Raw genomic sequence first — 11,941 nt, 5'->3', positions numbered from 1 at the left:
ATCTCTTCCCTGGTTCACGAGCTATTTTGCTGACAGGCAGACGAGCGAACACGCGCGCGCAGACAAGGGCAAAGCGACATCTCCCACGTTGAGTCATCCTGATGCGTTTCAGCACCGCGGACAGCGCCGGGCGCTCCCCCACCCCGGCCCCTCCCCATCACCAGCCCTCTCATTCACAAACAGGCATCTGGCTGTTATTGATGAAGGTGTGTTTCACAGGTGGTGGGGGGCGGGGGTCTGTCGGTGGTCGTCATTTACAAGAAACCAGAGCTGGAGGGAACCGCAGTGGGCGGGGCCACAGGGATGCCGCATTTTTCTGAATGAAATTACTCCGCATCCACCTCGCTCCCTCCCTCTTTTTCTCGCCGCATCCGAAATGCCGGCCGCCGATTGGTCGAGCCCTCTTCCCTCCCCTCCTCCCCCTCCCCAGCCACTGACGTCAGACGGGCTATCTTGTGGGTGAGCCTCGCGCCGGAGCATCCATTCTGCATCCCGTAAGCGCTCCGGAGAGACTGGAAAAAAAGAAGAAGAAGAAAAGGATGCGATCCACGCCAGGCAGGATTTTGGCACATATGCGGACTTGATGAGGACCAGAGGACCGGGTCCGGATCTTTTTTAAACCCGCAGCTGCAGCAGCTTCTCAGCTCTTGGTTTCTGGACTGGAGAGGAGCGCAAATCCGCGGAACTCTCGCAAAGAAAAACAAAAAAAAGGAGGACGAAGTCGTGTCGAAAAGGTGAGCCTAATGATTTACTGCACGGATAAGCAGCTGTTTCGTGTGCCGAGGCCATCCTCTGTGGTGCGGCGAACCAGTAATTGTTACACAACAGGGGTTTTCACCAAACAGAGATGGGAAATACCTCCTCCTCCTCCTCAGTGGGACTGAGAGGAAGGAGGAAGGAACCGGGTGTTCTTTTTAAACGTTTTGGTGACCGAATAATAAATTAATCATAAAGCACAACTGTTACCATGTGCTGTTTCCTTACTAAAAATGGACTAGCTGCATTTTGATTTTTTTTTAACTTTCTTGAAGAGCAGGTGCATTCTGTTAGGAGTGATTATTTACCTGTAAACAATTGCAATCCACTTCCCATCCATTACATTTAAAAAAAAGTCATGCATCGTCCATTTTAGATGCCAAAAACCTCCACGTCACTGTCAACCAGTCTGTGTCTCACAGGATTATTCTGATATAACTTGAACACTGAATTAGTCAAGTTTAGGAGGATTTGTTGCCTGATAGGACATCAATATTCTGCTGGATTGAGCACGACTTCCCCACAGATTCAGGGGCGTCATCAAGGGGGTGGCCAGAGGGGGTCATGGAAACCCCTTTAAATTTGCTGCCCCCCCTCTTCGGCCAGACGGTCTCATCTTCCTGAGACCCGGACTTTTGTTTTGTGTAGATTTAAAATGTCCACTGGCTATTTTATATTAGTAGAACCTCAAACATGCAAAAAAAAAAAAAAAAATCACTGTTTTTGAACAATTAGTAGTTTTTGGCTATTTGGCTGCCTCTTCAAAACCTTTCCTACACAGACTATCACCAGCTGGGTTACTAACTCAAAAATGTGATTTTTAAATATAAAAAGTAAACTCTTTATGCTCATGTTTTTAATGTGAGATGTGAAAATAGTTTCCTGTGTGTTAGTTGTCTCAGCTGCATCACAGCCTGGTGGAGTGAAGGAAATGCAGAGATCTAAACTCATGTCATCCCCTTTCACTCTCAGGTTTTACTGTGGACCAACCATGAGTCTGAACTTCTCAGAGCTGGGCTGGGATGAGTCCTCCGGTCTGGACCCTTTCTTCCCTGCCGACCAGCAGGAAAGCTCATCTTCGCCTAAAGTCCCGCCCCTTACCATTTGGGGCGTGGCCCTGTGTGTTTCGGGGACTCTCATCGCCACCGAAAACGCCGTGGTCGTCACCACCATCCTGGCCACGCCGTCTCTTCGGGCCCCGGTCTTCTTGCTGCTCGCCAGCCTCGGACTGGCCGACCTCCTGGCGGGCGTGGCGCTCATCCTGCACTTCCTCTTCCGGTTCTGCGTGGAGCCCAGCGACTGGTCGGAGCTGCTGACGTCAGGACTGCTGGTGACCTCGCTGACCGCCTCGCTTTGTAGCCTCATGGGCGTCGCCCTGGACAGGTACCTGTCTTTGAGCCACGCCCTCACCTACGGCTCGGGCCAATCGCGTCGCAGGGCCGCCTCCCTCCTGCTGCTCGTCTGGTTGGCGGCCTGTGTTATCGGTGCGGGGCCCGTGATGGGATGGCACTGCCTCCAGGAGCCAAATTCTTGTTCTGTAGCACGACCTTTGACCAGGACATATCTATCGCTGCTATGTGGGGGCTTCCTAGTGGTTGTCATGGTAACCTTGCAACTGTACGCTGGGATCTGTCGCGTAGCAAGGCGACACGCCCATGCCATAGCCACCCAGAGACACTTCCTCCCCACCAGCCAGCCATATGCAAGCAAACACGGCGGCGGAAAGGGTTTCTCCCGGTTGATCGTGATCCTGAGCGTGTTTGTGGGCTGCTGGATGCCTTTCTCCCTCTGGGGGCTGCTCGGCGACGCGTCCAGCCCCCCTCTGTATACCTACGCCACCTTGGTGCCAGCTGCAGGCAGCTCCCTGCTCAACCCCATCCTCTACAGTCTGAGAAACAAAGACATTCGCAAGGTGCTCCTCCACGCCTGCTGCCCGCACAGATGCTCAAACAGCACACGCGATCACTACCCCGTCGACGTGTAAGACCGCCTTACCGGCCCGCCGTCAGAGCAACACACAACCCATGCCAGACATATCACTGTTTTATGTGCCAAAAAACACACGGAATCTGCACTCTCTCCAACACACTCCCACACACGAGCAGCATTTTTCAGCGATGAAGTCCTCCACGAACCAGAATGTACTGAAATGTCCTCGCTGCCGGCCAAATTTGGACTAAATGTACCAACCGGTGTAAACTTCGTGCCTCAGCCGACTGTAGCTCCGCTGGACCCCCACCCCAGATTAAAGCAATCACAGGGATGCTACAGGGTTTGGATGAAACGAGTGTCAGCACTTTAGGAGGAGAGGGAAGCCCTGGGTTTTAAACAGGAGGCCTAATGGCGTGCCAACAGATGTGATCCAAAGCCCAGTTTCATTTACTTGAATTTCTGGAAAAAACAAACATAGATCTGTGGGATTATATTTTGCACATGCTGATAAAAGCACTTTGAAAAAGTACTGACCATATGTTTCTTTTTTGTTGTTGTTGTTGTTTTTGGTTGCACAACGTTTTATAAAATTGATGAATTTTTTATACTGATGAATAATAAATAAGCTCTCTTTTTATACTGTATGATGTCAAGCCTGCTCTCTTTACTGCAGCCGAAGCTTTTGATGTGTTTGTCTCCTCCTCTCTCACACTTTAACTCAGGCCGGTTATCTAAATTATTCAGTGGAGCGTTATTTCAGTCCCCCCTGAATCCACAGAACGCTTTTAATATCAGCACCAACGTGAGAATTCGGCAATTATGCAAGATTTTTTTTTCTCTCTCAGTGTGAATTTCAAACACTGTAAAAAGGTGTCCACCACCGATATAAACAGGATGAGTCACAGATAAAGCACTTTAAACCATCTCCTAGTTTCACTTAATATTTATTGAATTAAATCATTTGGGAACCTAAGAAAAAGAAGCAAAAAATTTGGCTAAGCATGCAGTGATTGTGCTGTAAAACTGGCAAACTTAACATAAAAGGCACTTTAAATTTAACTTAACAAATGAAGCCGTTATTTTACTTTGGACCAGCGAACAGGCAGCACGAAAAGGCACCGAATGAGGCAACAAAACGCCTAATTTTTCATCACTGATTAAAGCAAAATAACCCCCTCTTACACACAAAAAAGACCCACTCCAAAAAAAAAAAAATAATTTTAGCAAGAATGCACATAAATTACATTATAAAATATAGAGAATTTAGGGAAAATGTTTGCATGGCATTCTTGAATGTCCCTGGTGTCAGACATGAGTCGACTCCTCTTCTAACGTAATGAATCATTAATTTAACAGTTCGTTTATGAGCTACGACAAATCATTTGTTCCCATGATCACCACAGAGAAATTATTTTAAAAAAGGACAAAAGGGAGGGGGGGGAAAGGACCAAAGCTGTGCCTTGGATGGAATTTAAAATAATTACATTAATTAACTTTGGTAATTACACTTCAAAATGTAAACTTTGAATCTATTGCATAATCTGTGACTAAACAAGGCTGTTCTCGTGTCTTTCACTGAGGGCGTAAAGCTTCTTTTGAACAGCGGAGGTCACCGTCGCAAACTTCCCCTATCTGCTGTTATGATTTACTGCGGTTCATAAAATCAGGGCGTTTGACTTGAAGTTTATAAAACCTTCTGATCAGAGGCACTAAAACAAGGATGGAGTCGATGAAAAGATAAAAAGGGCATCGGATCACATATAATACTGTTAGATTAACAGAGGTGTGTCGCCCAGAAAGACGGAGAGAAACTGGGAGTCAAACGGCAAATAGTCGCGCTCGTTCTTATTCTTTGGCCCTTCGCAACCGATATGAGTAAGTTTGAATAAATGGAAATAAAGTGGTCGAGGAATGTGATCTCAGAACATCACAAGTACACACTACCTGCACAAACAAACAAACAAACAAACAAACATGTACTTGAAGAATGTAATCGAAATGCACACATGTTGATGGTAGTAGTGACGCTGACAAGAGACGGCGATCATTCGGACCACTCCTCGTCGTCGAACTCCGAGGAGTCATCCTCGCTGTCGCTGCACTCCACAGCGATACGGCGAGACAAGATGGCGGCCACGTCGTTGCCGAAGTGATCCCTCTTCTCCTGCTCCCGCTGCGCTTCCACCTTTCGCAGGTTGAAACCTAAAAGTGTCAGTACAAGGAATAATAAGTCTTTATGAAACCATAGTCAACACTTTAAGTGTCTTTGTTAAAAGGTAGAACACTCATACACCTGTATCAGGTTAAATATGTTTTATATGTTTTTGTTGCCTTTATATTATATTTGGTTAATTTAGCACAAACTTCAGAGAGTTTAGCAGTGACTGAAGGACACAGAACGTAAACAAAACTTGTTGGTCAACCAACAACAGCAGCTTTATCGTTATTCTTCTCGACCCTTTTAAAACCACGAGGATCACCAGTGACGCCGCGGCGCGTGTGTATTTCAAATTACCGTAACTCCTCGCTACTTTGTGCGATTTTAACCTTTAAAATCGCCCCTGAAAGCTGTGAAACGGGGCTTTCTGACGCTAAAGAAAATTCAATTCCATTTTTGTCCTGTTCTTCTTACAAACACACAGTTTTAGGTATTTAATTACATAAGAATGGTAAATACTTGACAGATTTGGAAAGTTCTACTTCTCCTGGAAAAAGGGTGTAGATTATTTACACATAGGGCATTTTTTGACGGAATTATTGACAAACATAGAAAAGAATGACCAGGCGTTTTAATAAATATACCTATTATTATGGCGCTAAAAGGGTCAAACTGTTATAATGAGTTTATACAACTGGAAAGACAAAGTTTATCCTGGAGCTAATCAGTACAGTGGGAACAACAAGTTAAAATATGGCCCCAATTTAGCTCCAAACACTGGACTGATGGCAGGACCCTGCTGTGTCCACTGGTGCTGGTTTATTACGGCACACAGCTCATTGGGATGAACTCAGTATTTACATTCCTTGCATTAACTGGAGAACCACGATTAAACACGCGGTGATTAATCTGATGGAGGTTGATGTTTATCCATCCACTCAGCGGTGACGTGAGCTCACGCCTGTTTCCTGCCGACCCCCCTCTGCTGGGTCTTACCTTGCCGAATGGCCTGCAGGAGGTCACTGCGGGCATCGCCGGGGGGCTCTGGCTCAGGTTTGGGTGCAGAGCTGGGCGCCGCTCCGCCGCCGGGGGGACGGGGTGGAGCGGCGGAACTGTCAAAGTGCGGAGGAGGAGGCCCGGGGGGCGGAGCAGGTGGAGAAGGATAAGAGGCAGCGGAAGGAAGCGGCGGCGGGGGCGGGGCGCCAAAGCCAGGTGGAGGTGGGGGCTCCCCAAAAGAGGGTGGAGGAGGAGGAGGAGCAGGGGGAGGAGAGAGACCCGGACGGGTGCTTAGTGGTGAGGAGGCTGTGGGTGGAGCCGGAGGAGGGTGGGTGGGACTCATCATGCTGGTGCGCTTCTGTCCCTGAGTCCCATCATTAAACCTGAAGGAGGAGGTGAATGAATACGTTAATCTGGATTCATGGAGTTTACATTAACATTAACGCACACTTATTCCAATTTAAACCCATCCAGATTAAATGGACCCGTTTCTGACTGCTGATCCCCAGAGCCACACGCCTGGCTGGACCTCCACCACAGGGTCGGGCCATGAGCCGGCACAGTGTGTGTTTGATGCTGGAGTACTTACGCCATGTCTGGGGGTGGAGGAGGCAGGAAGTCATCAGGACCAGGTGGAGGCAGAGGGGAGCCGGGATCGTAGGAGTAGGAGCCGGTACTCTGATCGAGGAATTCAGAGTTGAAGCCATCCCCGGAGCCGATGCTGCCGTTCAGACCCTCGGAAGAATTTCTGAAAGCAAACAAAACACATCATCATCATCACCACCATCATCATCATCCCCAGAGTGACATAAATTTGACCAAACAAACAAACCTATTTATCAGCTGGTGCTTTTATGAATTTTAACAGTAAATATCAAAAGTCAATTAAATAACTTTGAGATTTTGGGAGACTTGCTGTTTCATTTTAAATAAGCATATAAAGTCATATAAAGGAAGTAGAAAAGAATGGCTTCTTAACCAAAATAACAGCAGATTACGTGAATGTTTTCTTGTTATGAAGCAATAAAAAGCTAAAATCCTGAAAACTGTTAAAACTATTGTACAAAAAAACAACTTCTTTTACTTCATAATTAATACTAGTTGCTTATTGCGCCAAAAGTACATGTTTTTGTATCCTCTTTATATTTGTAATAGTTCTGATAATCCTTTTTTAAATACCTGCCAAAAAATGTCTAATAGTGAAGTGAACACAGGAAAAGAAAAACAAAAAGTGCAGCCAATGGGACTCTACATCACTCTTATTTTGATAAGCCGTTTCCACCGTTTAAGCTATTTCACATCAACAGTCAGTATTTCAGATCATTTGCCAAAAAGATACAGAATCAAAACATAAGAACTAATGTTACAGATGTGTTTGTTTACAGCTGTTTTTCCAGTGACGGCTCTCCGCCCACCCCGCTGAGAACATTCCCAGACAGTAAGTACCACCCATATCACCGAGTACAGATTGGTTGATAAGGAGGGGGAGAACTTGTCAGTGGGCTCCTGATTTATACTTCAGCTGCGTTAACTAAAGAGAGGCCTTGTTTTCAAAGTCCAGGCTTGGCCAATCAAGCCCGTTTGCAGATGTGGAGCCAGAGTGCACAGCAGAGGGAGGGGGGGCGATTTGGACCCGGCCTAAAAGTTAACAGGTGAACAACTGAAAACAGCGAAATGAGCAGACTTCTAGTGCCAAGTGTAACTAAAATTAAAAACAAAATGCACCCAGGCCTCTGCGTATTATTACAGAGAATGTTAAGCAAACCATCTTGGCCTCAGAGATTAATCGGGATGAAGACAGACGTCCACTCTGATTGGTCTGTGGGATCAACCTGCAGAGACGTCACTCACATTTCGTTCTTTGCCACGACGAACTCCTCTCCCATCTTACGGCGCTCCCACTCGTCCTTTCTGGTCTTGATCTTTCGAACATTAACCGTCCGGGCGTTCAGAGGGTCTTTCTTCCCCTTCTGCTGACAAAACAACAAGATTACTGCATTGAACCTCAGAGTTTCGACTCTGACGTGACTTATGCTAACGTGCTCGGACACTGGGACACTCGTTTCTTTTTTTTTTTTTTCGTTAACGCATCACCTTGTGCTTGCGCTTCTCCTTCATGATGTCCTTGGTGTCCTGCAGCATCTTCTCCTTCCACAGGTCAAAGAAGTAGGAGGGATCGGTGTAAAACTTCAGGGCCTCCTTCCCATCGTCCCTGCAAACAACCATTTACAGACATCAGAGTCTAGAATTGCTCAGGTTTTATCTTATGTGAGCAGACGTGCTAAAAAAACAGGCTGAGAGATTGTTATCTGCCTTAAGTGTTAATTATTAAACAAGACTTTAAACTTCCCTTATAATGATTCTGCTTCTCATAAATGCCTAAAAGCAGACAGGTTTAACTGTGGGTGCAAGGAACAATCACAGTTTTTTTTTAATTTTTCTACACGTTCTGTCGCTCCATCTTACCGGTACTGGCTGAGCTGGTTGAGAGGTGGAGGAGGGTTGCAGGTGACGTAGGTGTCTTGCACAGGCACTGGCAGAGACGGCCTGGTGAACAGCTGCTGGTCCTGGGCCACGCTGCTGTGGAACGCCTTACGGGAAGTGATGGCCTGCAAAGAAACTGGGAGAGAATGGGCAGAAAGACTGATGAGGGTTTTGTTTTTTAATATTTTATGCGCTCAAGGGAGGGGAAGTAAAAGGTGATCAGTGACTTCTGCAATGTAAATGGCAACGATGAAAAGCAGGAGGGGCTTACCTTCTTCTTCTTTGGGGTCCAGCTGGGTGACTTTAACCTGCAGACGATCGACTCTTTCTCCCAGGGAGTTGACCCTGGTGGCAAACGCTCCGGCCTGCACGAACAGCTCCCCAAACACATCTTCTGCAAATTTGCCTGCACAAAAAAACCCAAACAAAGGTTTACTAATAAATAAAATGTGTCAACTTTCGAATAGCACTCTTCTGCCGACTCACTGAGGCTGCCGAGCTGCCGGATGATGTTGGCCAGGCTGATGTTGGTCACACACTCCAGCTCACTGCGGATGTTTGAGGGGATGGTCTGGCGACACATGTGCCGCGGCTCTATGTTCCTCGTAACCAAAGGCATGGTGGCGTGTTGTGGGTAGGGCAGCCCAACCCTGACGGAGAGGAACAGGAGCAAAAGTGATAGGGTGTTAGTTAAACAGTCTCCAGTCATCCCTCATTTCTTTATATTTTTCTTTTCCGGTACCAGACTTTGGTTGTTATTTTTGTTGTTAATGTTCAGACCAGTTCCAAACTAATTTCAGAGGAAGGCTGTTTGTTTCCTAAGCCACTTAACTCTGAACTAGGAGTCATTCAGACATAAAAAGCCTCCTTGCTCAATTGATGAACCAGAGTTGTGTTGACACAGAGCAGACAGCTTAGTAAAGAACTCATTTAAAGTTGGATCTTTTGATCCTTTGTTACCAGCAGCAAGCCACAGACACAAGTTGTTCATATTTCTTTATTTAAAACTTTAAAAAAAAACAACAACAACAACAACAACACAGTCTGACACAAACTAATATTCTAGCACCAAGAAGATGGTTCCCAAACAGCTACCTGAAACTTTAGCATACAATAGATCAGGGGTGGGCATCCCTCGAGGGCCACCGTCCTGCATGTTTTCCTTGTTTCCCTGCTCCAACACACCTGATTCAGAGGTTAAATCACCTCTTCATGTTCTACAGAAGCCTGTTAATCACCCATTGATTCAAATCAGCTGTGTTGGAGCAGAGAAACGAGTAAAACATGCAGGATGGTGGCCCTCGAGGACCAGGGTTGCCCACCCCTGCAGTAGATGATCAACTGAAACAGGATGCATTCAGAGGTTTAATGACATGTCTTGAATTGTATTCCTGTTTCTAAACAACATAACCTTTATACTCCGTTCATCTGCTGTAGTTAAGTTTCTTTGTAGCCTGACGCGTCTTCTTTTGCCCAACAGTGTGTGTATGTGTGTGTGTGTGTATATATATATAACCTTCAGAAAGCTCTAATTATTGATTAAGACCATTCCAACATTTGTTTCATTGCAAGTAGTGATTCTAAACCCTACTGACTGCACAACATATTACTTAACAAATTTAATTTCAAGTAATCTTTCTTGCATTTTAGCACTCAGGTTCATCATATCAAAATAAGTTGCTTTTTCAGCTTATTTTCTGTCAAGTTCTTGTCTCAAATTAGTTTCTTCTGTCTGTTTGTTAAGCCCCGTAGCACTATAGCTCGAGTCATTCAAGTATGAAAAGAAGGATGAACAAAGCTCTGTCTCATATGAGACAGGACAGCAAATACCAAACTTTTAAAACTGCACCTTCAGGCTTTTTGCCATTAGGAGACAAACTTCTTGAGTTTGTATCTGCACAAAATGCTAAGAACACGGTTTGACAAACCAAATAAACTTGTTCTGTTAAAGTCGTGGAAATGTGGGTTCTTTGAAATAAAGAAATAAGGGGATTCAAATTTTTGGATGATTTTTTTTATGTACTGGTGACACTTTATGGTGTGTGCAATTAATCCAATTAGTTGACAACACAAAAAACACACTCTAAACACACACTAAATAAGTCAAACTCCTGACTAGTAAACACAGGAGGTATAAATAACTGCTGCCGACAGCAAAGCAGAAGTAAAACTGGAGCTTTGCTCAGCTCAGCAACATTCTCTACAAAAACTAAACAAAAAGTTTAAATGGAGACTTTAATGGGGTAACCATTATGTTCACAGCAGGGTAGATATATCTGTAAACTCATGCGAGCTCCCAAAAACAAAACAGTGGCTTCTTTAATGGAGAAATTTCAGAATAAAAGCTCCCATTAGGCCCCCATAGATGTGCACTGCCTCCCCTGAGTAAAATACACCCTGTTGGTTCCCTAATTACAAATGATTCATGTAAAAAAAAAAAAAGGATGAATCACGGCTTAAATGTCACCCAGTGAGCTGCACGCATTAATTAAAAGTGTCTCCACTCTTCCCTGGAGTTTCAAGCGGATTGTTTTGTGAGGTTTGCTTACTTCTTCTTCGTGGAAAAAAAACCAACTTGTTCCAGCTGCCCGTAAATGTTCAGCAAAATGACTCACTCTCTGGACTAACTGGGTTTAATTGGTGTCCTTGTTTAAAACGTTGGGGAATCGGACTTTATGAATATAAAAACACACGACATTAATCGCTCAGGCTTTCTACGCCCGAGGCATTAGCTAAAAACAGGCTAAAGTGTAACTTCTTGGGATTTCGGCCTCGTTCGAAGCCGGAAGTAAACTTGCAGGCGCCTCTTTCCTCGAAGGAACAGTCAAACAAGTGCACATTTACACCCGCCACTTTTAGAAAACAACACTAACTACGGGTTTTCTCACTCACCGTTAAATCTCGAAGCTGTGGAGTCTCTCTATAACCCCTCCGCTGCTTGTTATCTCTCAAGATTTCCTCATGAAGTCGCTGAGCGGAGGAGCTCGAGCTAAAACGGATCGCCGAACTGTCCCGGGATTGCGAACTTCTGATTGGCCGGCAAGTCGGGCTCCTCGACGCTGATTGGCCGCCGCGCCCGTCACTCGCAGCCGGGGGGAACAGGATGTGGAAATGTCAACGCAAAGAGCGCAACTCCACCCAAACTAGCGGCGAATATCTGTCCGCAGTTTTCGCAGCGGGGAGGGCGGAGGCTGCGCCGGCATTCCGACGCGCAGCTCCGGCGAGTTGGAACGCGTCCCAGGAATGACAGGCATCGGGCCCGCGATGTTTAGAAAGTTTACTGACGGTCGGAAGAGTTATGAACTTCCTGCTCTGCAGAGAGCCGAGAGGACAGCTAGAGGGAATTACGTCATGCACGAGGAGGCTTATACCCTGCGACAAATATTGCGTTTTAAAAAAACAAAATTGCAATAAGGTAACCACATCTTGCAGTACAAAGCAAACCTTTGGTGTGAAACAAACAGCTAATCCATCATTAGGGTCATTTATCTGGCATAAACTCGTATTTTATTCACAGTGGAGCAGAGTAAACATATCAAATGTTTAAGAAATTGTACAGTTTGGGGGAATAATAAGGTAGTTTTGAATTTTATGACAGCAACATCTCAAAGATGT

General features: G+C 45.6%; 2 protein-coding genes across 2 annotated transcripts; one reads left to right on the top strand and one right to left on the bottom strand.

Moving 5' to 3' along the window:
* The first annotated feature begins 466 nt into the window (after positions 1–466).
* gpr186 (G protein-coupled receptor 186) lies at positions 467–3,303 on the top strand. The gene is made up of 2 exons (XM_017420909.3): positions 467–734; positions 1,729–3,303. Exon 2 carries the CDS (start codon positions 1,748–1,750, stop codon positions 2,738–2,740), a length of 993 nt encoding a protein of 330 aa, XP_017276398.1. The 5' UTR covers positions 467–734; positions 1,729–1,747; the 3' UTR covers positions 2,741–3,303.
* A 310-nt stretch (positions 3,304–3,613) lies between these two features.
* wasf2 (WASP family member 2) lies at positions 3,614–11,374 on the bottom strand. Its single transcript, XM_017419723.3, has 9 exons — positions 11,219–11,374; positions 8,813–8,976; positions 8,598–8,732; positions 8,309–8,462; positions 7,937–8,054; positions 7,694–7,812; positions 6,432–6,590; positions 5,843–6,225; positions 3,614–4,890 (listed from the first exon to the last, which is right to left on the bottom strand). The coding sequence occupies exons 2-9, from the start codon at positions 8,943–8,945 to the stop codon at positions 4,733–4,735; spliced, it is 1,359 nt and encodes a 452-aa protein (XP_017275212.1). The 5' UTR covers positions 8,946–8,976; positions 11,219–11,374; the 3' UTR covers positions 3,614–4,732.
* Between the last annotated feature and the right edge of the window lie 567 nt (positions 11,375–11,941).

The sequence above is a fragment of the Kryptolebias marmoratus genome, linkage group LG5 (assembly GCF_001649575.2).
Source record: "Kryptolebias marmoratus isolate JLee-2015 linkage group LG5, ASM164957v2, whole genome shotgun sequence".
NCBI classification, from domain to species: domain Eukaryota; kingdom Metazoa; phylum Chordata; class Actinopteri; order Cyprinodontiformes; family Rivulidae; genus Kryptolebias; species Kryptolebias marmoratus.
The sequence above is the reverse complement of the archived record's forward strand: the minus strand, read 5'-3'. Positions and strand labels throughout refer to the sequence as shown.

Coding starts and splice junctions, on each gene's coding strand:
- gpr186 (XM_017420909.3), top strand. CDS start 1,748: ATGAGTCTGAACTTCTCAGAGCTGGGCTGGGATGAGTCCTCCGGTCTG.
- wasf2 (XM_017419723.3), bottom strand. CDS start 8,945: ATGCCTTTGGTTACGAGGAACATAGAGCCGCGGCACATGTGTCGCCAG. Junction 8,055..8,308: donor AACCAGCTCAGCCAGTACCG/GTAAGATGGAGC, acceptor GGTTGTTTGCAG/GGACGATGGGAAGGAGGCCC. Junction 4,891..5,842: donor CCTGCAGGCCATTCGGCAAG/GTAAGACCCAGC, acceptor TGACACTTTTAG/GTTTCAACCTGCGAAAGGTG.